The 26,292-nt window shown below is 41.1% G+C and overlaps 1 protein-coding gene across 4 annotated transcripts in view; it reads left to right on the plus strand.

The window, feature by feature from the left end:
- IL12RB2 (interleukin 12 receptor, beta 2) overlaps positions 1-26,292 on the plus strand; it is a 90,263-nt gene that overhangs the window by 25,906 nt on the left and 38,065 nt on the right. For all 4 annotated transcript variants that reach the window (XR_001007647.1, XM_011994987.1, XM_011994988.1 and 1 more), the window contains exons 8-9: positions 4,375-4,454; positions 16,209-16,428. Coding sequence is in view for 3 of the 4 variants with exons in the window: in XM_011994987.1 (XP_011850377.1) it covers positions 4,375-4,454; positions 16,209-16,428 (300 nt within the window). In the remaining variant the exon portion in view is untranslated. The remainder of the gene's footprint in view (positions 1-4,374; positions 4,455-16,208; positions 16,429-26,292) is intronic.

The raw sequence follows: 26,292 nt of genomic DNA on the forward strand, positions 1-26,292 counted from the left end.
GTCTCTGTGTGTTCATTCACCATTTAAAAAAGTCTTATTTGCAGTTTGTGATCTTGCTCAACTCCTTACAGCCAACAAAAGAAGCGTTGCATATTTATTCATACTTGGGGCGGGGAGCAGAGTGGTAAAGGAGAAACCTTTCCCCATCATGGTGACAGCAGGGGTGAGGGGTGAAGAATCCCTGAAGGGGGAGAAAATGAAGAGTTACCAGCTGCAGCCACCTCTTCCCACATTGAGAAGCTAGGAAATTCATGCACTCATTTGTAATTTTAAAATATTGCCAAGATAAGATAGGTGTGAACAATGAAATACTAGAGGCTATTTTAGATAGCAAACATTTGATAACAGTCAAGCGTGGAGGATTGGCAATTTTCTCTACAGGTTCAGATAGTAAATATTTTCAGCTTTGCGGATCATACGATCTGTCACAATTACTAAATGTGCTATTGTCGCATGCAAGCAGCCACTGACAATACCTAAACAAACAGGCATGGCTGTGTTCCAAATAAACTTTATTTATGTATGCTGAAATTGGAATTTTGTGTAATCTTCACATGGCACTAAAAAGGATTCTTCTTTTGATATCTTTTCAACCAATATCAAAACCATTTGCTTACAGGATGTATTAAAACAGGCAGAGGGCCAGATTTGGCCCCATGGGCCATAGTTTGCTGATCCCTAAGCTAGCTATACTTGAAAGCATCATATTTGTGTCTTTTTGCCTGAGACTTGAGAATGAATGATTATTTTCTCTCTAAAGAGATTTATATCAGACACTTTCACTAACAGGAAAGTGTTATGTTTGAGATTCAGTAACAGTCCCTAAACCCTTCTCTCCTTCACTTGTTCTCCTCTAAGCTCAACACTTATCTTGGAAGGAAGGAAAGACAATTCAGAACTCTTTTCAGGAAGTTATATGAAGAAGAGCAGAGATATCAAACAATCCTTTGTTGCTTTTGTTTTTAGGATCTGAGATAATACAGTGTATTTGCAAGGGGATGAAAAGGGTCCAGCAGGGAAGGAGAAATTAATGACACAGGGAAGGTGGGGATAATGGCTGGAGAGATGTCTTTGATAAAGCAAGAGGGAGTGGGGTCCAGAACTCTAGCTAAGGAGTTGGACCGTGATGGAAGTGGGGATGATTCATCCACCAGGACGTCAGTAGCAGTGCTGTGTTAGGGAATTGATTGGGGGAGTTTGAACGTTTTCATGGTGCAAAGAGGAGGGAATTTCCATCTGATTTCTTCCTTTTGCTTTTTCATATTGGTAGCTTCTTCCACTTTAACCCTACAGTTTTTTCCTTTACAGACAGAGTAGTTTCATCTGACTTCCACTTCTCATATTTGTATGTTTAGTCATTTGTACCCATTTCTTTTGAAATCACTTGAACATATTGGCCTTTGTCTTTTTTTTTTCTCATGTGCCTGTAATAGTTTTATCTGTATTTCGCTAGATAACATTGAGGTTAGAACTTTCAGTGATTCTGTGACAGTTGAATGTCAAAGATTCTCCTCACTATTAGCCCTTGTGTTGCTTTAAGCAGCATGATTTACACCCGGGTCATGAAATGTTACACTTTGAGACTCATGCAGATTCAACTAATGATTTCTCTCCTATGGAGGTATACACTGCAGGTGGGCAACATTAACGTTTCAGTTTACTTGCAATTTACCTTGTGAAAAGAGTAGAATTCTAGAATTTGATTCTTAGCTCTGTAATAATCTGTTAGGTTGTGGATTTTTAATGAGTCAGTGAGTGTCGCCTTTAGATTTCTTACCAATATGTAATTAACTGAAGACATATACTGCTGTGGTACAAGTCAACTGGCTTTGACACTGAGCACACCCAGGTTTCCAAACCCTGATTCTGCAAATATCCAGATTATCTAGTTTGTGGAGTATTCAGATCTTGGTCAATGTAGTGAACTGTAATGGGAAAAGCAGAGTATTCAGGGAAAGCGAGACCTGGCTTCAGTCCTCAGCTTTGCCATTTACTAGACCCAAGTCTTTTGTAAATCATTTCACTTTTGCCAGCCTCCTTGTCTTCAAGTATAAAGCAGGTGTAATCATATGCACCCTTGCATTGTGTGAGGGTTAAATGAGATGATGTATATAAAGTGTCCAGACACCACCTGACAGTAGGTGGTTAGTGAATGTCACATCCCCTTTCCTTTGTTGCCTGTGCTTTTTTTCTTTTTGCATCTAAGCTAGCAGATAGAAGTCCCAGGTTTGATTCCTGGGCCACTCTTCATATTCCTGGAGAATTAAGAGCATTTTCAAAATGTTTTACATAAGCATTTCTTACCTCTAAGTCCTCACTGCAAAGGTAAATACTACCACTACTGGAAAGGAGAGGAAAGAAAAGAAGTGAATGTTTAGAGAAAAAGCAAAAAAGAAAGTAGAGCAAGAGAGGCAGGAAAAGGAAGTGACAAAGGAAGAGGATAGAACAAAAAGAAGGCCCACCTGACCGGGGATGGAAGTACCACAGAGAAACCATCAGCTTTCTCAGAGCCAGGCACCTGCACATTGCAGAGCCAAGGCTTTGGGATAAAACAGATTTGTGTTTAAAGCCTGGCATCTCTGATGATTAGTTCTGGGACCTTAAGCAAGTTCCTTAACCTTTCAGCACTTCCGTTTTCAAATGCGGGAAACCACAAGAGCTACTCTTGCTGAGCACTCACCACGTGTCAGCACGCTCCACTGAAATTCCCACTCTGCCCCGTGTGATGTGTGGAATTATCACCCTCATCTGACAGATGAGGGAGCTAGCCGAAGGATGTGGTTAGCATTTGTTCAAAGTCACAGAGCTGGGCTTACCCTGCAGACCTGGCTCTGAAGCTCATGCTGACTACTGCACTGAAGCTGCATCATGGGTTTGAGGAGGACGGGAGATGGAGCTGTGGATGGACCCACACAGCACCTGCCCTCTATGTGCGGGTACTTATGTTGCCTTTCTCTTTTGCTCTTCTCTTATCTCCTGTTATCCAGGTGGTGGGACTTAATTTTCTGGAAATTTCCGTCTGGTTAGATGGAACTTTCTAACCTAGAAAAAACCCCAGTGCAGCGTCCCCTCAAATACACTCTAAGTTTCACTGTTGAGGAAATTAGCTTGGTGCAGCTGAAGCCTGTTTTCAGGAGTTGTTGTTTCTATTGGTTCCACTCCTGGCTGTAAATCAAAACAAATCTAAGTGACTTGATGGTAGGGAAAACAAAATGACTTCACTCACTCATGTGAGCATGAACTCATGCACACACACACTCACACTCACACATACACACAGGAGTTGATTATTTAGTCTTTTTGCAATATGTTTGGTTGAAATTAAATTGGGCCATATTTGACCATTGTCTTACAGATTGGTGGTTATTTATTTAATCAGTTCAGCCTGTGTTTTGGCATTAAATAGATAATATCACATGATTTGTTCATTCATTATTTAACAATTATTAGGAGCCTATTATATTCTAAGTGCTGTGCTGGGTATGTGGCATATTAAATGAGATACGACTTCCCTTTAAGTAGATCATTGTCTAATGATCACAAACCAAATAATTATGCTATAACATGATTAGTCTAGGAATGGAGATGAACACAAGGTTTGTCATTTATATTAGTGTATTTTTACAAACCAAAAAGTGTTTTTCTATATGTTATATCTTCTCTGTTGAGAATTCTTTCTGCATTCTAGTAAAAAAAAAAAAAAAGAACCACATAAACTTTATTTTTATTTTTATTTTTTTGCTCTGTCTTATGGTGCTAAAGCCACATGTACTTTCCTTGGGTTATTTTAATAACACGTTTTAAGAGTAAGTTAAGGCTGGGTGCGGTGGCTCCTGCCTATGTAATCCTAGCACTTTGGGAGGCCAAGGTGGGTGGATTGCTTGAGCTCAGGAGTTCGAGACCAGCCTAGGCAAAATGATGAAATCCTGTCTGTACAAAAAATACAGAAATTAGCCAGGCCTGGTGGCGCCATCTGTAATCCCAACTATGCAAGAGGCTGAGGCAGGAAGATTGCTTGAGCCTAGGAGGTGGAGGTTGCAGTGAGCCGAGATCGTGCCACTGCATTCCAGCCTGAGCAACAGAGTGAGATCCTGTCAAAAAAAAAAAAAAAAAGAGTAAGTTAAGAAACAAATTACTCACCATTTTTTTTAAAATTTGTTTTTAAGGTAACCTTGTTTTTCTAACTTTTTGGCCAAAGATACATATGTTCATTGTTAAACAAGAAAAAAAAAAATACTGGGACACACACAAATAATTGCAGTTATCCTTTAATTCTACTCTTCCAGAATCGTTTGCTGAATGACCAGCTAACTTTCAAAGCTTTTCTACTGAGTAAATATATGAAAATACGTCTTTTTTTCTCCTTTCAAACAGAGCCTACTGGGATGTTAGATGTCTGGTACATGAAACGACACATTGACTACAGTAGACAACAGATTTCTCTTTTCTGGAAGGTAAGTTTTAAGTGTCAACTTAAAACTCAAGGGAATAATATTGGTTTCAAGGCAGAAAAAGACCTATTTGCATAGTGGCTTTTATATGAGGCTTCAATGACTTTGCTAGAGCTCATTTCCTCAGACATATTCATGACACACCACAGTGTCATGTGCCTTTGGTGGATAGGGGTGAGAGCTGAGTTCCTTCTTCCACACAGTCACATCATTTCAGTCTGCTTCCTATGAGATCAAGGTCTCTTTCCATCCCTGGCATTTCCACCCTCTGACCCCAACTGCATCATCTCTTCTGACTGTTGTCGCCTTTCTGCCCACCCCCATCTCTCCTACATAAATATGTCCAGCAGTGACCATGTCACTTCACTGATTCACTCTTTGGGAAACAAAAGATGAAAAAGCTGTGGATGTGGATATTTAATAATGTTTTTTAGGTCATTGAAGAGGGAGAAGGAGGAAAGAAAGCTGCCCTACTTTAGGAATAGTAATAGTGGTAGAAAATAATACAAACAGGCCAGGTGCACTGGCTCACGCCTGTAATCCCAGCACTTTGGGAGGCCAAGGCAGGCAGGTCACTTGAGGTCAGCAGTTAGAGACCAGTCTGGCCAGCATGGCAAAACCCCGTCTCTACTGAAAATATAAAAATTAGCCGGGCATGGTGGCATGCACTTGTAATCCCAGTTACTGGGGAGGCTGAGGCATAAGAATCCCTTGAACCCGGGAGGCAGGGGTTGCAGTGAGCCGAGATCATGTCACTGCACTCGAGCCTGGGTGACAGAGCAAGACTCCATTTCAAAAAAAAAAAGAAAATCACAAACAGGAATAGAAAGCAGCCCTTCCTCAGGAATGGTAGTAAAACAGTAGTAAATTAGACAACTTTCCAGAAAACAGTGAAGCCTGACATTATCATAGAATGTGAAAGTTTCACAAAGCACTGAAAGCTGGCATTGCCATTTTATTTAATCCTCACAAAAACCCCCTGAGGTAAGTACTGGTATACCCACTTACCAGTAAATGAGAAAACAAATGAATGAATGAATGAAAAAATGAGTATCAGAGAGAGGAAAGAGAGGAAGTTCTTGCCCAAAGTCACCCAGCTACTAAGCGCAGACCCGAGACTGAAACCTTATCCAGAACTGCTGCATCGTGACTCATCTTTGTTGAAGGGAAATGCTGTGCGATTCGAATTGAGCTACTGATTGGCATACTCATAAGAGGTTTCCAGGTGAACTGCACTCTTTATTTCTCAGAACTCACATCCTCTTCATTACAGCTCTTCCAATTAAGGATAGGAAGTTTTGGAATTATGAATCTGAATGAGCACAAAACCAGAAGAATAAGAATAACAATTATAAAGTCCTCTGATGGGGCTCACATGATGGGTTTTGATCACTGCACTCTTCTTTGGCTTTAAGAAATGAGTTATTTCTTCTTCTTTCTCCTCCCGGTCTCTCTCATACATACATAAAATGTCTGGTATAAGAGGAGACTACTATAAATAGCCTGGTGAATCATGATCAAGCTCTTCACTTTGAAACCAACACTGCAGCTCAAAATTTATTTTGAAATGAATCTACTTTTAATAGCAAGACAATTCTCAAAGCAGGACATTTAGAACAGTCATAATTTGTGAATATTATAGAAGAACCCAGCCCAATTTATTTCCTTTTCACGAGCAAGTGACTAGTTAAAACCAAAATTCCTCCTCTCATGTAAAGGTTTCTCCTCCAAAAATGTCCTCAACAGTGATCTGGAAAGATAATGCTACGTGTTAATCTATTCCATGCCTCTCAACTCAAGGGTTTCTCTCAGTAGAATGAGGGTAATGATACCAGTATCTGCAAAGCTGACAAGACCATTGTGGGGATCAGCAAATGAGAGGACACAAATGTAAAAATCATGAGGGCCACTAGTGTAAAATTCAACGGTGCTGCATGATGCATGTTTATCCTAATGGTGAAAGCTCCATGCCTGCGTGCTTCTCACTGTAACAGAGTTTATAGTGGACATCATCATGGTTCTCTGAAAACAGCACCAGAGTGAAGTCAAAATAAGTATGGGTTGGCCACAAGTGATGCTTGGTAAATGTGAGTATGCGATTTCTTCTCTGCTGCCTTGATTTTATTTCTATCTTCACAAGGTTTAGGTTCTGTAATGAGGTCTTAGAATTTGGAGGGACTTCAAAGCTCTTCTAGTTCAGCCTTACTTTCATTATAAACATGGTTCCTACTCCTGCCAGGACAGGCAGATGTCTCAGTGGGGACATTCTGGGACAGGAAGAATCTCACTTTGTAGTCTGCCCATGCCATGGTTGAACATCTCTTATTGTTTAGAAAATGCTTCCTTTTGTGTAGACAGAACTGTGGGCCCAAGAAGGATGCTTGGAGTTGTTACTGGCTTATAATAAGAAACCAAAAAGGGCCAGGCGCAGTGGCTCACACCCATAATCCCAGCACTTTGGGAGGTCGGGGTGGGCAGATCACTTAAGTCCAGGAGTTCGAGACCATCCCGGCCAACATGGTGAAACCCTGTTTCTACCAAAATACAAAAAAATTAGCTGGGCGTGGTGATGTCCACCTGTAATCCCAGCTACTTGGGAGAATGAAGCAGGAGAATCTCTTGAACCTGGGAGGCAGAGGTTACAGTGAGCTGAGATCATGCCACAGTACTCCAGCCTGGGTGACAGAGCAAGACAAAGAAGGAAGGAAGGAAGGGAGGGAGGGAGGGAGGGAGGGAGGGAAGGAGGAATGAAAGAGAGAAAGAAGAAAGAAAGAAGAAAGAAGGGAAAGAAAGAGAAAGAAAGAAAAAGAAAGAAAGAAGGAAAGAGAGAAAGAAAGAAAGAGAGAGAAAAAGAAAGGGCAAAAAGGTAAGCACTAGAAGCTTCTATAACTTGATGTCAGATGGTGGTCATCACAAGCCAACCTCAAAACCTTCAGTGACTCTCTAGTCTAAGAGGCTCCCCAAGGAAAGTTGGATCCAGTCCTAAACTGTCACAGGTTAAGTCCTTTTCTGTCAAACCTGGGCTTCTTTAATGGCCCCGAACAGGCGACTCAACTAGGGGTGGGAATGGAAACACTGACCAGAGTTACTGAGCAGCCCTGCTTAGGACCACAGAACCACAGAGTTATAGACCTCTAGAGCCAAAGGGATTTAACTGTCATATAGTCTCACCCCACAGTTTAAAACATGGAAACTGAGGTTTCAAGAGGTGATGTCCAGTGAGGGGATTTCAGGTGATTTGAGTTCGCTCTTATCCCAACCTCTAACAGGGATTCCTCATGCCACTCTCAGGCAGGCTTGGGAATTCAAGGGAATGCCATGGTACGAGGGACTCATCTAAGTGTCAGGCTAGAAGGAAAACTCTGCAGCCAGATCGCTTTGTGACAGGGCCCAAGTCATACCTCACTGGGGAAAGGGAGCAAGGGCGTGTGTGGTGGTTTTTTTTTTTTTTTTTTTTCCTTTGAGCAACTCTGGGAAACCAAATGCAAGAAACACCCACCACTGCAAAGAAGGAAATTTCATGCATTGGCATCAAAGGAAGCCCCAAGTAAAACCCCATTTGTCTGTGAATAAAGTGAGAGCACATTTCTCTTGCATATGAAGAAATGTGAGATGGCCTTTCACTTTTGTAGGATGTTTACATTAGAGGAGAACAACTCCGTGCTGGTCGGGTGCAGCCCCTGGGGGTTGGGTGGGAGTATGTGTGTGAGTGTGGGTGTGAATGCATGTGAGTGTAAGGATGTGTGTGAGTGTGTGGAAGGTGTGGGAGTGTGGGCATATGTGAGTAGGGTGTGAATGTGTAGGTATGTGAGTATGTGTGTATGAATGGGAGCATGTGTCAGTGTGTGAGGATGCTGGTGAAGGAGACCTTTGCTTTGTTATGGTTTGTCACTTCTTTGCCCATGCCTTAGTTTCTCCCGAAAGTACCATTTCCTCAAAAATATCTTGTGCTACTTTTTTAAATCATAGTTTTTTTGTTTGTTTGTTTTTTGGTTTTTTTTTGAGACAGAGTCTCATTCTGTGCCCCAGGCTAAAGTGCGGTGGCACAGTCTCGGCTCACTACAGCCTTCACCTCCTGTGCTCAAGTGATCCTCCCACCTCAGCCTCCCAAGTAGCTGAGACTACAGGCATGCATCACCACGCCCAGCTAATTTTTGTTTGTCACAGAGACAGGGTTTCACCGTGTTGCCCAGGCTGGTCATGAACTCCTGGGTTCAAGTAATCTGCCCACCTCAACCTCCCAAAATGCTGGGACTACAGGCGTAACCCACCACACCTGGCCCATAGCTATTTTTGAGAGGAAAAATACTTTCAATGTTGAAGCCAAAAAGTAAAGCCTAATCTATGAAATGAAACAAAAACACCTGGGTATTGTTAAAACCATAAATGCAATAAAGGTAAAAAATGTTGCTTGATTACAAACAGCCCCAGGGTTGGATTAGGCCCCTTTACAAAAGGGGGCTTTTAGCAATCCTCTCCCTCAAACTTCCTTTCTCCTCTCCTTCTGTACTGTTTTACATTGTATCCTTTCCTTAATTATCTCAATCCATGATTCCCATATACTTCTTTTCTAGTTAAAACAGCATGTATATTTTTAGAAGAAAACCACCTTTCGTATATATATGAAAAAGATATGAGAACCAGGTAAAGCCACATTAGCCTTTCTAGTTTCCTCTCTTAATTTCTTTAGCGTCCTCTCGTTATCGTGATATCTTGTTTCAAAACAAACTTTTGAAATTCGTTTGAGGCCGTGAGTCTGGAAGAGAAATACTCATGTTAAGCTCATTCCTTCGCTCAAAGAAATATGTGAAAGCTCCTCTTTAGTATTAGACACTGTACTGCATAGCTGGGATGTGAAAGTGAACAAGACAAATCCAGTCCTCATGTCCTGGAGCTCAGAGTCCAGCAAGAGGACAGGAGTAGGAGCAGGATGCTGAGGACACTTGGGTGTTAGGGAGCAGTTCCAGGTTCAGCTGGAGGGATGATGGTTGAGCTCGCCTAGTGGAGCCGGGGAGTGGTGAGCAACCAAAGAGGGACGCCTCTATGGATTTGGCATGGAAAGGATTACTTTAGTGAAACACTGTTCCATGGAAATATCAGCGAGCCACAAATGTCAGCCACATGCATGATTTAAAAAATTTTATGTAGCCAAATTTTAAAATGTAAAAAGAAACAGGTGAAATTAATTTTAATTTTTTTTTTTTTTTTTTGAGATAGAGTCTCCCTCTGTTGCTCAGGCTGGAGTGCAGTGGCGTGATTTTGGCTCACTGCAACCTCTACCCCCTAAGTTCAAGTGATTCTCGTGCCTCAGCCTCCCAGGTAGCTCGGATTACAGGTGTGTGCCACCACGCCTAGCTAATTTTTATATTTTTAGTAGAGATGAGATTTTGTCATGTTGACCAGACTGGTCTCAAACTCCTGACCTCAAGTGATCCTCCTTCCTCAGCCTCCCCAAGTGCTGGGATTACAGGCATGAGCAACGGCTCTCGGCCTAATAATACATTTTATCTAATCCAGTAGATCTAGAACATTGTCATTTCACCACGTAATCAGTTTTTTAAATTATTTAGATATTTTATAACCTTTTTATCCTACCAAGTCTTCAAAAACTGGTGTGTCTACTAAGTGCCAGTATGGGCACATTGTAAGATTTCACTCTGCAGACAGTAGCACATCTTAGCTCGGACTAGCCATGTTTCAAGGGCTCTGTGACTTCCTACAGCTAGGGGCTCCCTCCCATATTCAACAGCACAGCTCCTGTGTTTTGAGAGCAATACAGAGAGAGTTAAGAAAACTCAGGCCAGGCATGGTGGCTCATGCCTGTAATCTCAGCACTTTGGGAGGCCGAGGTGGGAGAATCACCTGAGCTCAGGAGTTTGAGACCAGCCAAACCTTGTCTCTACTAAAAATACAAAAATATTAGCCAGGCATGGTGGCATGTAGTTATAACTCCAGCTACTCAAGAGGCTGAGGCAGGAGAATCCCTTGAACCCGGGAAGCAGAGTTGCAGTGAGCCGAGATCATGCCACTGCACTCCAGCCTCGACGACAGTGTGAGACTCCATTTCAAAAAAACAAAAGAAAAGAAAGAAAGAAAACTCTTGGTTCCAAAAGTGGGGAAAATATTTAGTGTTTTTTATTTGTTATACGAGGTAATTCGTTTTGACAAACAGCTACCCTCAAACTACAGAATATGGAAAGAAAGAGAAGATAAGCAAGCCCCGTATACCAATTTACGGCACAGCCTTAGAGACACTGTTGTGCAAGGAACAGCTTATTAGTACATTCGCTTTGTCTCTTTCTCCTTGTATTTCTCTCTCATATGCAGAATATTCCAACCTATATCACATTGCACTGAAGTGATGAATTCTTTGGCCTCCTAGTATGAAAAAGCCTTGTTAAAAGTGGAAAGTATTATTTGGGACCTGATTTATATTGATGTAGGACAAAGGTCTATTGTAAATCCCTAGTGAGGATTGGCTGCCAGGAGCTTGGGGCATTTAAATAATTATAGGAGCTATCCAATCTCAGAATCAATATTTAAATACAAAAGCAGCAGATGGTACAATTTAGATTGTTTTGTTGCAATATTCAACTCTATCTCCCCCTTCCCAATCCTGGCCCCTCACAGGCAGGCACAGCATTTCCAAATATATTTTTGGAAAGAAAGGGCTGCTTTTCCTTGCTTACTAGTCAAACATGTTATGCCAGTTGAAAGTAGGGAATTTTGATTGGATAGCAGAATGTGGCCAGTGCAAAAAATAAGAGAGTAGGTAGCCAACAATTAACAGAAGATAGAAAGAAGAGATGGGAAGGGCATTTTAAAGTTTTGCTTTCATGAAAGTTTCTCTTATTTTTCTGTTTTTCTAGCTGCCAAACAAGATAGAAATCATTATGCCAGGATCACCACCAAGAGGTCGGACTATCAGTTAAGTCAGTTCAGTATAGCAGAACACGGGGGAGTATCTAGGAAGGGCTAGCATGGTCCAGCAGTTAAGAGTTCACCTCTTGGTAGAGCTGTGTCACCTGGGTTTAAGTTCCAGCTTCACTACCTATTGGCTGGGTGTTCTTGGGCAAAGTGCTTAAACTCTCTGTTCCTTATTTTACTCATGAGTAAAGTGCAGATCATGTGAAGTTATTGTGAAGATTAATGAAATCGTTGTGAAAAGTGTTAAGTTATTGTTATGAGGCAAACATTGTGCATGACATTGAGGGTGCTAGTGGGGAAATAGATCCTTAGATAGACAATTTCAATGGAGTGTTTTTTAAGTGTCCAGGTGAAAGTTGTCTTTTTTTTTTCTTTTTCTTTTTTTGAGACAGGTTCTCACTCTGTCACCCAGGTTGGAGTGCAATGGTGCGATATTAGCTCACTGCAACCTCTGCCTCCTGGGTTCAAGCAATTCTCCCACCTCAGCCTCTCGAGTGACTGTGATTATAGGCATGCACCATTATGCTCAGCTATTTTTTGTATTTTTAGTAGAAACAGGGTTTTACCATGGTGGGTGAGCTAGTCTTGAACTCCTGACTTCAAGTGATTTACCCACCTCGGCCTCCCAAAGTGCCGGGATTACAGGTGTGAGCCACCACGCACGGCCGAGGGTTGTCTTTTGAATCACTTCTTCATTTGGACTGGGGTTGCAGAAGGCAGTCATGAGTTTTAAAATCAAGATGCCCACAAAAACTTACAAATTACGTGTATTTTGTAACCAACTGAATGGCATTGGTGAGACTTCCATATAGAACTGAAGAGTAAGCCAAGAGTCAAGATGACTTAGCTCTTCAGAGACTGGTAGAAGAGTCATGTAGGTATGTTAGCAAAAGTGCCAATCATGATATTTTTATATTACTTTAGAGTAACTGAGAGAAGGGAAGTCGCCAAGAATCTTAACATGTGCCAAGCACTCTTTAAAACAGTTTACCTCCCTTAACTCATTGAATGCTCCAATAAGCCTACATTGCACATGACAGTATCCTGATTTTATAAATAAGGGCATTGAGGCTCAAAGAGGGAAAATAATTTGCCCAAGGTCATACAGCTGCTATGTGGTAGAGCAAGAAAGCAAGATCTGCTCTAATGAGAAAAAAATCAAAGTCAGCAGTATTCCAAAGCCAGAATCAAAAGAAAGAAAAGCTGTGATTAATAGTGTTCAGATTCCCCCAGCTTTCTATGGTCTAGACTATAGGCCCTCTTCTTTGATACAGGCTAAGCGCTAACAGATTTTTTTGTTTATTATTTGCATCAGGGGAAGTTCAGAAGTAGAGCATTACTTTATGAGAAGTTCAGTAAGTTTTTTAAATCTTAGGAAGAAATGATTTACCAATTCATGGAGACACCCCTCCTTCAATAGATCTTTAATTAAAATAAAAACAGATGCATTGCTTTCTGAAATGTGTCAGATTTTGTCCCGTCATGGATTACATTTACCATGTTTTTAATGCTGAAAGCTTTTTCAGGCAGCAGAACTCTTACAGTAGGTTTACTGAGAGAGCTGTTCACTCTTCAGTTCTCAGACAAAGCCAAGTCAGAAAGGCTTTCCATAATAAATTTAAATCATTTACCACAGGACAGAGCAGAAAGAAAACTGAAGGAGAGAGGCAATGGGACTGTGGTTCCTTTATAGCATACTCTTACCAATAGGAGAAGGTGACAATGACAGTAGGAACACTAGCCTGAGACCATTCTCAGCACTGCCAGAGAAGGTACGAGAGGTGGCAGGTCTTGGAGACACTCCCAGGGATGCCAGACACGTTCTGGATACTGCACACCGCTCTCACATCCACCAGAGGGCACTCAAAAATCTCACATTACTTTTCTGTGGGGCTATTTGAAACAGTTCCTTAACTTCCCCAAGCTTCAACATCCTCAGAATCAGAATGGAGAGTTACAAGGACTAAATGGGACATTAGACATAAAGCTCCTGGCTCATGGTATAGCCCAATGAATGTTGGTCTTTCTTTTATCATTCACCCAAACCAGCAGCACCAGCATACAAATAAGTTGATCTGGAAAGAGTCGGCGGGCTCCTCCAGTCTGCAGTCCTTCTGAGCTCACAGCTTGTCTCCTGTGACTCAGAACCTGCTAACTCTGGGAAAAAAGGGATTCTCGGTCTCCACCCTCTCCAAACTGATGAACTCATGCTGCCTGTTCGTGCTGCATGTCAGAATGTATCAAACATCACAATTAGAGAAGTTGCTTTGCAATTTTGGGCTGGAAGGGTAGCTGGGGATTTCAACTATGAAACGCGGCTGCCCACTCCTACCAGTTCAATGTCTCAGGCTTGTCTAAATAGGGAGCAGCACGTCATAACAGAGGGAACACTGGCCTAGAAGTCGAGAGTTCTGGATTCTGCGCCTACCTTCTTCGTCTGTCCATTGAACGGCCTTAAGCAAGTCACTTCATGTCCATGGGCCCCTGTTTTCCCACTTATAAAATGAATCCTTGAATTAATTGTTAATCTGTAGATTCACTTCCAGTTTGGTGGTTCCTTGATATTTCCTTCCATCAGGGCAAGGCATAATCCAGGAGTGATGGACTACATACACCATTTGTAAACTTTATGTTGCCCAAAACAAAACAAAACAAAACAAAACAAAACCCTGAACTGATTATACTGTTTTCAGTTGCTTCAGGAGACTAAGTGGCTAAATATCTTCAATTCCTACTGGCTCATTGAAGTTTTTTGTTCCATGGACCCTGTTGGACCAGTTAGGCTTGTTTTTCATTTTGATTAAGGAGACCAATTACCTAAGAAAGGATAATCTTTATTCAAAAAATTGAGTTTGACATCTTGTATCAGCCTAACCCATGGGATACCATATTTACTTGTCCAACTACTTCCATCCCACTCCCACCTTTTCGTTGATACTTTCAACTCTAAAATACGGGATGTGAAGGGGAAAATGTAAGAGTCTGGGTCCATGCCCTCTGGAAATCTTCATGATCCATCAGAGCCACACCCCTATTTACTAGACTGCTGTGATCAGCTAGATTTTCACAGCAGTCACTATGCATAGTCATTGGATCCAAGATAACATTTCACCCGAAACGAGATTTCTGGGATGTCTATGAAGGACAGTGGGAGGGAGATAATAAGACTGGTTTGCAAAGTTAGCATGGGACTGAAGCCTCTTGGGTCCCTGACCAAAAAGAAGAGTTCTGTGAGCTCAGTTAACTCTTGGGAAGTACCTTAGGGTTGGAAAACTTGGTGTGTGAATGGAGGTAACAGTCCTATCTCTGGACTTGCAGAAGAGACAGATAGGGGAGGATGGAGTGAGAGATAGCTGAGGGGATGGTCTTCCCTTGCCAGTGTCTGCTTTAATTTATTGTTTTTCTCCTCTGACAAAGGGCATATTTAATAATAATAGTTTAGAACATCCTACTTTAAAAAGCATTTGCTTATTCTAATCCATACAACAGGCCTATGAGATCAGCAGCGACATATGTTCGAAATGCTGATTTTAGGGAAAGCAGAATGTCCACACAAAAGGGCCCACAGCAACATGACATCCATCTGGTACACTGACCATGGTTTAAGATCTAGTTTTGGACCTTTTGGATCCAGAAGAGTCACCAGAATGGACTTGCATTAACCAAGCTTCCAGAAATGGAAATATAAAAACTAGATGCTCATGGACTAATTTCAGCAAGAAATGCAGCTGTGGGGCCAACCAGAGGCTTGAGTCAGCAGGTTGGAACATTCTCTCCCAGTATGCTAATTGTTTCAGAAGCCAAATTATAATCAGAAGGCCAATTTATTCACTTAAAGTGAAAAATACAAATTATAAGTGAACCAGATGTTCATGTTAGCCCAGCCTTTCCTGACAGATAAACGACAAAGAAAACCACATTATCAGAAGAGTGCTTGGTGAGCAGGAACCCAAGCAAGGGGCATTTGCTGACTACAGTGTGTCTTTCAGCAAAGGCAGGTGGAGGCCCCCCACTCATGGAAGGGACAGCCTTGCAAAGAAAACTGTAGCACTTGAATCTGGGGAGCAAGCCTTCCTCTACTTGTATTAGGCATGGATGGGCACCGCCAGTGCTAGACTTGACAACTCTCCGTATTCTACGCTTCTGTTTCTCATGGTCCTTGTCAAAACAGGGTTATAATACAAATAATTAGTTATCTGCTTACTTTCTGGGATTGCTCCCAAATTATCTCAATTGGAATTTTTGCAGTTCCAAATGTTGTTAGTCACACGTTTATGAACAGTGTCTTAGTTTCCTAGCACAGATGGCTAATTCAATTCACTAAATGAAGATTTTACTAGTTTAGCTCTTGAAAATCTTCTGTTTGATGTCTTGAGCAGCAGTGCGCTTTCTGTAGAAAAGGTTATATGTGTGTGAGATTTACAGATTTAAAAATGGAGACTCAGGGAGGCTGAGTGCCTTGCCTTTGGGCTGTATAAACAGTAGAGCTGGAACTCAAATCCAGATCTTCTGAGTTGAGATTCTACACTTATTCTATTGGATGTGACCAAGTTGTCTGCTATTAGTAAGTTTCATTTTAAAGCAAAAAAGAAAATCAATGTGTTCTTAAGAATTATCTTTTAAAAACGTTAACTGATTTTTTATTTCCTAAATGGCAGGGAGGGGAAGGTGGGTGTTGCATGAAAGTGTGTAGCGGGGAACATGAGATGATATGAATAAAAAGGTCACTCGGCTGTAGCTGCCTGGTACATCTGTACCCATGAGGTCCAGACACAGAGCCTCAGTGATCTTGTCTGGGAGTAAACAGTGAATAAATGTGTCTTGTTGCAGAATCTGAGTGTCTCAGAGGCAAGAGGAAAAATTCTCCACTATCAGGTGACCTTGCAGGAGCTGACAGGAGGGAAAGTTATGACACAGAACATCACAGGACACACCTCCTGGACCACAGTCATTTCTAGAACCGGAAATTGGGCTGTGGCTGTGTCTGCAGCAAATTCAAAAGGCAGTTCTCTGCCCACTCGTATTAACATAATGAACCTGTGTGAGGCAGGTAAGTTCTAATTTTTCTTTAACATTGCCTGTGGAAAACTGTGTCTTACTCATCTCTTATCTCCTGCAGGCCCAACCCAGGGCCTAAAATGAGTAGCCAAGAGTTCAGGCTTTGGAGTCAACAGCTTTCAGAAGCTTTTTTCTTTTTTTTCAGTCAGCCTATGAGTAGCCTCGGACAAGTGAATGAACATCTCTAAGCTTCAATGTCCTTCTCTCTAAAATAGGAATTATATTGCCTGTCTCATAGGTCATTTTGAAACTAAATATTAATACATAGCAGGTATTTAATACGTTGTAGTTAAGGAAATACTAGTTACATTAAATTGAACACCAATATCTAACTAGCTTTTATAGAAGCAGGAGTAATATGTGTTAAGTTTAAGAAAACATTTTACACCTACAGTCAAAACCTATTTTAAAACCAAAGCTGGGGATGGTGGTGTGTACCTATGGTCCCAGCTACTTAGGAGTATGAAGTAGGAGGATTGCTTAAGCCCAGGAGTTCCACACCAGTCTGAGCCTCACAGTGAGACCCCTTTCATCAAAAACAGATAAATAAATACAACCAATAATATTGAAATTCTGACTCTAATGAAACTATAGTAAAATTTTGTTTTACCATAGCCCTTTATTGCACAAGTTTAGATACATATCCAATTACCTTTATCAGAAAATTCCCAACTAGATGTAGAGTCTCACATTTTATAGTCATATCCTCTGAAAATTAACTTCTCAGGATAAAAGCTCACAATTAGGCAAGGAAATTGATATTAATCCTATTTCTCAAGATCTGTATTATAAAAGAATTCCATGTCAAGTTCATTGGCCTAACTTCAAATAATGCCTAATAGAGTAAAACTCTGTAATTAGATCCTCTCCTAAAATTCAGTTTAATAATTTTATCTACCAGTGGGTTTAGCAATCTTCATTTTGAAAAAGTCTACCAAAATGCTATTATTTAATACACACTGTTAAATCTTGGTTATATATCTTTTCAGTCATATATCTGTACACATAGAAATAAAGTATTAGATACAATACTTAGATGAAAATACAGGTAAGTATTAATGTATATATACATGTAACCAGTATATATATATTATATACATATAACCTTGGGTTGGTGTATGAGTTAGGAATTTCTCTTGGGATTAGGGTTGTTCTTACCAAAGGCCTGACTGTACGAACCTATTTATCCTCTCAAAAAAAGAGAAGTCCAAAGGTAGACAGCCTAGGGCTGGTGTGACAGCCTCATGATGCCATCAGGACTGTAGGCTCCTTCTTTCTGTTCCCTCTGCCAAGTTTGGCTTTCATCCTCATGATGGAAATAGTCCAAGATGGCTGCCAAGGCTCTAGCTATTTCCTTCTAGACAGCAGAAAAGGAAAAGAAGGGCTCAGCCCTTACTTTTAAGGAGCTTTACCCCAGGGCTCACAACAACACTTGCATTCATCAGCCCACTGGTCACCTGGTCACACCCAGCTGCAAAGGAGGCTCAAAAATATATTAAGGCAGCAATGTTCCCATGCTAAAAAGATGAGGAGAAGGTGTTTGTAGGCAACTGGTAATCTCTGTCTCATGTGGGGAAGACACCTAAGGCAGGAAGCTTGAAGGAAAAAAAAAAATATTAACTATAGAAAAAAACACTTCAACTTTATGCATAGTAAAATAGATTTTTAAAAAGACACCATAAATAAAGTTTTAAAATACAAATAGCAATTTAAGAAAACTGTATGTCACCTTTTTAGCAGAGAGAGGGTTGATTTCTATATATCTATATATTTAAGTGTATATTTATATAACTTTTTCAAGTATAAAACTAGGGGATATGAACAGGCAACTCAAAAAGAAGTATAAAAGGGAGCAACAAAGATATGAAAATATGTTTAGCCTAACTAGCAATCAATGAGATACAAATTTTGAGAAAACCTGAAAAACCAAATCAGACTGAGAAAGAGTAAGTAGAATGAACATATCCATGTTGGTGAGGGTGTGGGGAAGATACTCTTGTACATGCTAGTGAGTGTGTAAATTGGTACAACTTACTGGGGAGCAACTTGGCAATACATAACAAACTTTAAATGTAAACTTGTATCTTTTGACCAGGACATTTTAGCCTTAGAAATGTATACTCAGCATTTCATTGGGTAAGTGCTTAAAAATGTAAGCACAAAGATGTTTGCTGAAAAATTGTTCGAAATAGTGAAACACCATAAACAACCTAAATGTATAATAGTAAAGAATGGACTAGTTAAACTCATCATGACCCTCACCTGCCTTAATCCTACACCAACATTAAAGGGATGTTGCAGCTATGTTTTTTATTGACATGGACAGATACACATTAGAAGTGAAAAAGTAAGATTTTAAAAGTGTATATGAGATGATGCCATTTTAAATATATATTCACACCCAGTGCAGTGACTCACACCTCTAATCCCAGCACTTTGGGAGGGCAAGGTGGGAGGATTGCTTGAGCCCAGAAGTTTGAGACCAGCCTGGCCAACATAAGGAAAAAGATACAAAAAATAAAAAGAAGAGCCAGCTGTGGTGGCTCACGCCAGTGGTTGCACTACTTGGGAGGATGAGGTGGAAGGATCTCTTGAGGCTAGGAGATTGAGATTGCAGTGAACTGTGATCGCGCCACTGCACTCCAGCCTGGGTGACAAAGTGAGACTCTGTCTCAAAAGTAAATAAATAAATAAACATTTACATCAGCATGTACTTTTTGAAGGGTAAAATTAAAAAAAAATGTCTAGTTGAATATAGATGGAAATGTTAACAGAGATCATCTCTACATCTGGAATTACAAGTTATTTTTCTTCCCTTTTGCTTTTTATATTTAAAAATTTGTTCTTCAGTGGCTAAGTACTGTGTATGTAATTTTTAAAGTGAATTCTGTGGTTCTATTCTGCTGTTTTTAAAATGAAATATATCAGAATAACTTACTTCTTCAAACCTCACTGCAGATGGGTCTTGAGGTTTTAAACCTTATGAATTCTGTGGTCCCATCCCAGGTTCCTTAGTTAGATTTGGTGACAACTTCTCAAATGCCACATTCATCATGTTAGAGTTCATTTCTACTTTATTCATTCAACAGTCATTTTTGAGCATACACTATATAAGGCAGTTGGAATCCAGCATAGGTAAAAGATACAGTTGAGGTCCTCAACTTATATTTAGTCAAGGGGGAGGGTCAGACATATAAGCAAGTAAAGTGCAGTACAGTAGAATAAGCATGAGGTTAGAGGTATGCATGGGGGCTCTAGGAACAGAGAATAGCCAAAGCATGAGCTTGTAGAGGAGGCCAGGAGAGCTGGTGACATGCGTACCAAGTATGGAGAGACAAAGTGGTGCTAGTCAGGTGAGGGAGAGCAGGTGTGCAGGCATGAGGGTTTGTTTTACAGTGAGAGCTGAGCAGGCATAGGACTTGAAAAGAAGAACCAGGGATAAGGAAGAAGTTGAAGACAAAGGAGAGGGGGGAATAATAAAGTCCCTGGGGAGATGGGAGATGATGAGGAGCCAGTGACCAAAAGAGTAAGAGGAACACTTCATTCTCTGAGAGTGGACAGAGGACCATTGATCACAGAATGATAAGAATGGGATTGATGCAGAGATCATGTTGGGAGGGAAAGAAGGACATGAGGCAATTCTTGAGAGCCGAGCTGTAGTTAAGAGGGTCTTAGAAGTGCTGGAATCTCAAGGGCCTCTTGCCTCTCCTAAGATCACACCCGAGCCATTCATACAAGTAGTTCTGTGTCCCAGAAGGACCTGGAGAACTGCATGGTCCTGTCTTTGAGGACTTTGTCTCACACATACCCTGAATGATCTGTAGGGGCAGAACATGACTCTGTGCCTTCTCCTCTTTCAGTATACATTCATACCATTTACATATGTATCTTTCCTTCAAGAAAAGGATAAAATAATGCCCCAACATTAGTTAGGCTGATTCATGCTGATTTTGAGAGACCAGAGACAAATCTGTTGTAAAAAGCACCTGCCACAGCATTGTATATCAAGAGGCACAAGAGTGATTTTGTTACCTTACGATAAAAGTTACATGCTAGCCAGGCATGGTGGCACATGACTGTTTTCTGAGCTACTTGGGAGGCTGAGGCAGGAGGAATGCTTGGGCCCAGGAGCTGGAGGCTGCCATGAGCCATGATTGTGTCACTGTACTTCAGCCTAGGCAACAGAGCAAGACATTATCTGAAAAAAAAAAAAAAAAAAAAAAAAAGCCAGGGCCAGGCGCAGTGGCTCACACCTGTAATCCCAGGACTTTGGGAGGCCAAGGCAGGTAGATCACTTGAGGCCAGGAGTTCAAAACCAGCCTGACCAATACAGTGAAACCCCGTCTCTACCAAAAAATACAAAACTAGCCAAGTGCGGTAGTAGGTCCCAGCTACTCAGGAGACTGAGGCAGGAGAATTGTTTGAATCCGGGAGGCGGAAGTTGCAGTGAGCCAAGATTATGCCACTGTAATCCAGCCTGGGCAATAGAGTGAGAGACCCTGTCTCAAAAAGAAAAAAAAAAAAGGAATGTGTGCTAAACCTACCAGTCGACGAGTAAAATGTATTAAATATTTCAAAGACCTAGCCCTTCCACTCAAGACCTCTTGAAACTACAGGAAGAGTCAGAAGCCAGTACAGTCATAAACACAGGCTCACAGAGATGGCAGAGACTGGGGCCCTAGGAGGTGAAGTAACAACAAAGATCATACATCTAATAGTGGCAGAGCTACATGGAAAACCAGACCACCCTTGGGTGAGCACTTTTTCCAAATGCCTTCTGAACATTATAACTTCATACAGAAGCTCTCAGTGAAAATGGAGATGGGAAGAACGATTGAGGCTAAAGGAAAGGTGACAGGCAGAAGGTGAGTTGTTAGCAGACTTTTGAAGGAAAGAACATGCCCCAGCAAACATCATGAGAGAGGAAATTCTAGGTTGGTTCCTGGCAGGTGTGGTGACTCAGAGACCGAAGAACCCTAGGCAATGCCAAGGTGATTTGTTTAGCTAATTCCAGAGAAAGCAGTGGTTAGAAAGGCTTTTTGGCTTTTTTACCTCAATACTCGGCAAGGGATCTTACAAACCATAGTGTTCAATAAATACTTGCTGAATGAGTAAATTTTATTCTCAAAAACTGAAACAAAACAAAAAGCCCATAGTGTAACCAGGATATCAAATACCAAGCCAAGTGAAGACAAGGAACCATTGCTGGGAATTCCAGTTCCTGACAAGATAGCCAGTACACTGTCTACAGCCTCTTCCACTAAACCTGGCCCTGAAGCTGCTGCAGAGAGATAGGATATGGATAGCTGAGTTCCCCCTAGTGGGGAATAGTGATGAAGCAGGGAGGACCAAGGGAGCTTTCTACTTGTTCTCTTGATTTCTTTCCCTTGTTACCCTGTTGTGATCGCTGCCCAGGCATCTCTATGATGGGGCAGGAAATTCTGGCGAGCGTGGCAGAGTCACCGTCAAGGAAGCCCTGGAACTTCACTGGGGAAGGAGGAGCTCTGGGAGCAAAGAGTGCCTGTGAGCTGGCTGACCCTTCGGCAATTTTTTTCCTGCCACCCATCCCATAGGCCTGGCAGTTTCAAACAAGAATAATAGCCCAATTCCCTCATGAAAAGCAGTGCCTACCACAGAGGTACTAGTTTGATTCTGGAGGTACATGTATGCTTAAGGGGTGCCTGGGAACAAAGAGCTCAGGTTGTATCACTGCAGGGTCTCTGACCTGGAGCTTTCCAAGCTGAAAAACCTCTCCTCCCTACCCTAAACATACATGGAGGACCATGAGCTATAGCTGTTCTTTGACTCCTCTCCCCATAAAAAAAGAAAATCCAAGGTTGTTGACCAATCAAAGAAAATAAAACACGATCCCAAAAGAAAAAATCAAGACAAATGTGAAGACCACAAGCCCTGGGAATGACAGGCAACAAAGCAGTATCATAGGAAACAGAACTAATGCAACAGATAGTAGAAAAGTTTAGAATAAATGTGAAAAGCATCCTTAGAAAGATAAGAGAGAATACCGAAACATGGATCAGAAACAGGTAGTTATGAAGAAAACCCAAACAGAGACAGTATGGAATGTTTAGGGTTTTTTTTAAGGGATATTAAACAGATTGCTTATTCACTCTTAAATATAGCACGTTTTAGGCCAATCGTGGTGGCTCATGCCTGTGGCACTTTGGGAGGCCGAAACAGGGAGATCACTTGAAGTCAGGAATTTAAGACCAGCCTGGCCAACATGGCAAAACCCCTGTCTCTACTTAAAAAAAAAAAAAAAAAAGAAAAAGAAAAAAAAGAAAAATTAGCTGGATGTGATGGCGCACACCTGTAATCCCAGCTACTCGGGAGGCTGAGGCACAGGAATTGCTTGAAACTGGGAAGTGGAGGTTGCAGTGAGCTGAGACCATGCCACTTCACTCCAGCTTGGGTGACAGAGTGAGATTCTGTCTCAAAAAAAAAAAAAAGAAAACAAAAAAATAAAAAGCACGTTTTATTAGGATAACCTCAAAGGGCCATTAAAGAAAATGATTTCAGTATTGTATAGCAACAAATAATAGAATCTAGCAAAAGTGTTTTTTTTTTAAACCTTTGAAGTTTCTAATATACTTTGTCTATTTAGAAAACAAACACATTTAGTTGTTTCCATCTCTTAAACTTCAGTTGCATTGCATTCTTCAAACATCTTTTTATATTAGGGCTTAATGTGGTTTGAATATTTTGCTAGAATAGTATTCTACTTTTGTCTGAGTGGTCAATTACATCTATCTTTTCCAGCATACAAACTCCAATATATTTAAGAGAATGCAAGAAAAGTTTAGTTATTGAAACAACTAACTCAGCTGATGGGATGAATAACAGAGAGGATTGATCTGAAGATTAAATTAGCGAGATGAAGAGTAGGGGTGAAATTCTTCCAGAAGGTGTAAAAAAATGTGTAATGCAATTGAAAGATTAGAAAAATTAAAACACTGAAAGAGCAGAAATAGATGTTATATCAACCATCTAACAGGAGTCAGAGTAGAGGGAAAAAATAGAGGGGAACAAATATTTAAAGACTAGTGATCAAGAATATTACAGAGTGAAAGAAAGACATAAGATCTCAAGTGGAAAGAACTCAGAGTGCTAAACCCAACATAATTTTTTTTTTCATTTTATCATAAAGTGTGAGGACTTTAAAGCCAAAGAAAAAAGTATAACAATATTTAGGGAGAAAAAAGCAAATCACCTACTAAGGAACAAGAATCAAAAGGACACTAGATATGTCAGTGTCTAAATATAAAATACATATAAAAATACAATAATATAATATCTTCAAATGGAAGAAAGGAAAGAACTTTAAATCCAGAAATGTTTCTCCAGCTAAGCTATCATTTAAAAATGAGAGAGAACTGGCTGGGCACAGTGGCTCACACCTGTAATCCCAGCACTTTGGGAGGTCAAGGCGGGTGGATCACCTGAGGTCAGAAGTTCGAGACCAGCTTGGCCAACCTGGTGAAACCCTGTCTCTACTAAAAATACAAAAATTAGCTGGGGATGGTGGTGGGGGCCTGTAATCCCAGCTACTTGGGAGGCTGAGGCAGGAGAATCACTTGAAGCCAGAAGACAGAGGTTGCAGTGAGCCGAGATTGCACCACTGCACTCCAGCCTGGGCAACAAGAGCGAAATTCCATCTCAAAAAAAAAAAAAAAAAACTAATTGAAATTAAAGTTTAAAAAATTAAAAAGAGAGAGAACTTAAGTAATAAATTCAGAGGAACAAGATATAAGGATAAGAGAGAGAGAGAAGATGCAAATAAAACACCAAGCAAAACAAGAGGGAAAGAATATTTTCCCCTAGTAAAAGTAAACTTTCAAACCTAGGTGAAATAAACTTATCGTTAAATATTGTAAAAGCTAAAAAATTGGCACAAAATTTTTTTTTAAATTTTAAGTAATAACTATTAAAGAGGTTGAAATAAGAATAAAAAACTTAGCCCAGATGCAGTGGCTCATGCCCATAATCCCAGCACTTTGGGAGGCCAAGGCAGGCAGATCACTTGAAGCCAGGAGTTCCAGACCAGCCTGGCCAACATCATGAAACCCCGTCTCCACAAAAATACAAAAATTAGCTAGGCATGGTGGTGCACACCTGTAGTTCCAGTTACTTGGGAGGCTGAGGCACGAAAATGGCTTGAGCCCAGGAGGCAGATGTTGCAGTGAGCCGAGATTATGCCACTGAACTCCAGCCTAGGTGACAAAGCAAGACTCTGTCTCAAAAAGAAAAAAAAAAAAAGAATAAAAAACTCATTTACATACAATATGCCCTCCAAAAAAGCCCCAGCCCCAAATTGTTTTACAACTGAATTCTGAATTCAATGTTACTTCAACTGGCTATGGAAAATATAAAATAAAGAAAGCTGTCTAACCTGTTTCCTAAGACTAATTTAACTTTGGTATTAAAACCAGATAAAGGTAACACAAGGAAAGTTATTGCCTAAATCACTTATGAACATTGACATATAACTTGATGAATGAGAGTTGTGGATTCAACACATTTATTAAAAATTAGTGGAGGCCGCACACGCAGTGGCTCACACCTGTAATCCCAGCACTTTGGGAGACTGAGTTGGGTGGATCACTTGCGGTTAGGAGTTCAACACCAGCCTGGCCGACATAGTGAAACCCTGTATCTACTAAAAATAGAAAAATTAGCTGGGCATCGTGGCATGTGCCTGTAATCCCAGCTACTCTGGAGGCTGAGACAGGTGAATCACTTGAATCTGGGAGGTGGCAGTTGCAGTGAGCCGAGATCGTGTGATTGCACTCCAGCCTGGGCAACGGAGCATCTCAAAAAAAACCAAAAAACAAAAAAAAAACCTAGTGGTGATACTTTCAGTTTCCAGTCTAGCATCTAAGGCACTTTGGAGGTCATCATTCTGTCATAATAACAAGTAAAAACTCAACAAACTGGAAAATCAACACTTCTTTGACCTATGAGAGAAGTGAGGCTATACGGCAAGCCACTGCCCTGAAAATTGAAGAGACAGACAGGTAAATACAGAGAATCACAAATTACCATAGCAAAAATCCCCAAGCAGAAAACTTCATGGGAACCAGTGCTGAGGTAGGAAAACCTGAACTGTATGTAACTCACAAATTGCTGGAGGCTCGGAACGGACAAATCTGAGAGTTAAAATCTCCACTGGGGATCAGTCATAGGAGGTCCTCACAGTTTTGTGAGTTTTACCTTAAGGAGCTTGACCAGGGGCTGGGTGCGGTGGCTTACACCCGTAATCCCAACACTTTGGGAGGCTGAGGCAGGCGGATCACTAGAGGTCAGGAGTTCGAAACCAGCCTGGCCAACATGGTGAAACCCCATCTCTACTAAAAATGCAAATTAGCCAGCGTGGTAGTGCATGCCTGTGATCCCAGCTGCTTGGGAGGCTGAGGCAGGCTAATCACTTGAACCCAGGAGGCAGAGGTTGCAGTGAGCTGAGATGGTGCCACTGAACTCCAGCCTGGGTGACAGAGCGAGACTGTCCCAGGAGCAAAAATAAATAAATAAATAAATAAATGGAGCTTGACCAGGTTCTCGCAGTGAATATCAGAAAAATCTCCCATGTTTCTCTCAGTGGGAGGGAAAAAGGAACCGTTATAAAATACATCAGAGTTGGCCAGGTGCAGTGGCTCATGCCTTGCAATTCCAGCACTTTGGGAGGCCAAGGCGGGCAGATCACTTGAGGTCAGGAGTTTTGAGACCAGCCTGGCCAACATGACAAAACCCTGTCTCTACTAAAAATAAAATTAGCCAGGCGTGGTGGTGCGTGCCTGTAATCCCAGCTACTTGGAAGGCTAAGGCAGGAGAATCACTTGAA

The sequence above is a fragment of the Mandrillus leucophaeus genome, unplaced genomic scaffold (assembly GCF_000951045.1).
Source record: "Mandrillus leucophaeus isolate KB7577 unplaced genomic scaffold, Mleu.le_1.0 Scaffold464, whole genome shotgun sequence".
Classification (NCBI taxonomy): domain Eukaryota; kingdom Metazoa; phylum Chordata; class Mammalia; order Primates; family Cercopithecidae; genus Mandrillus; species Mandrillus leucophaeus.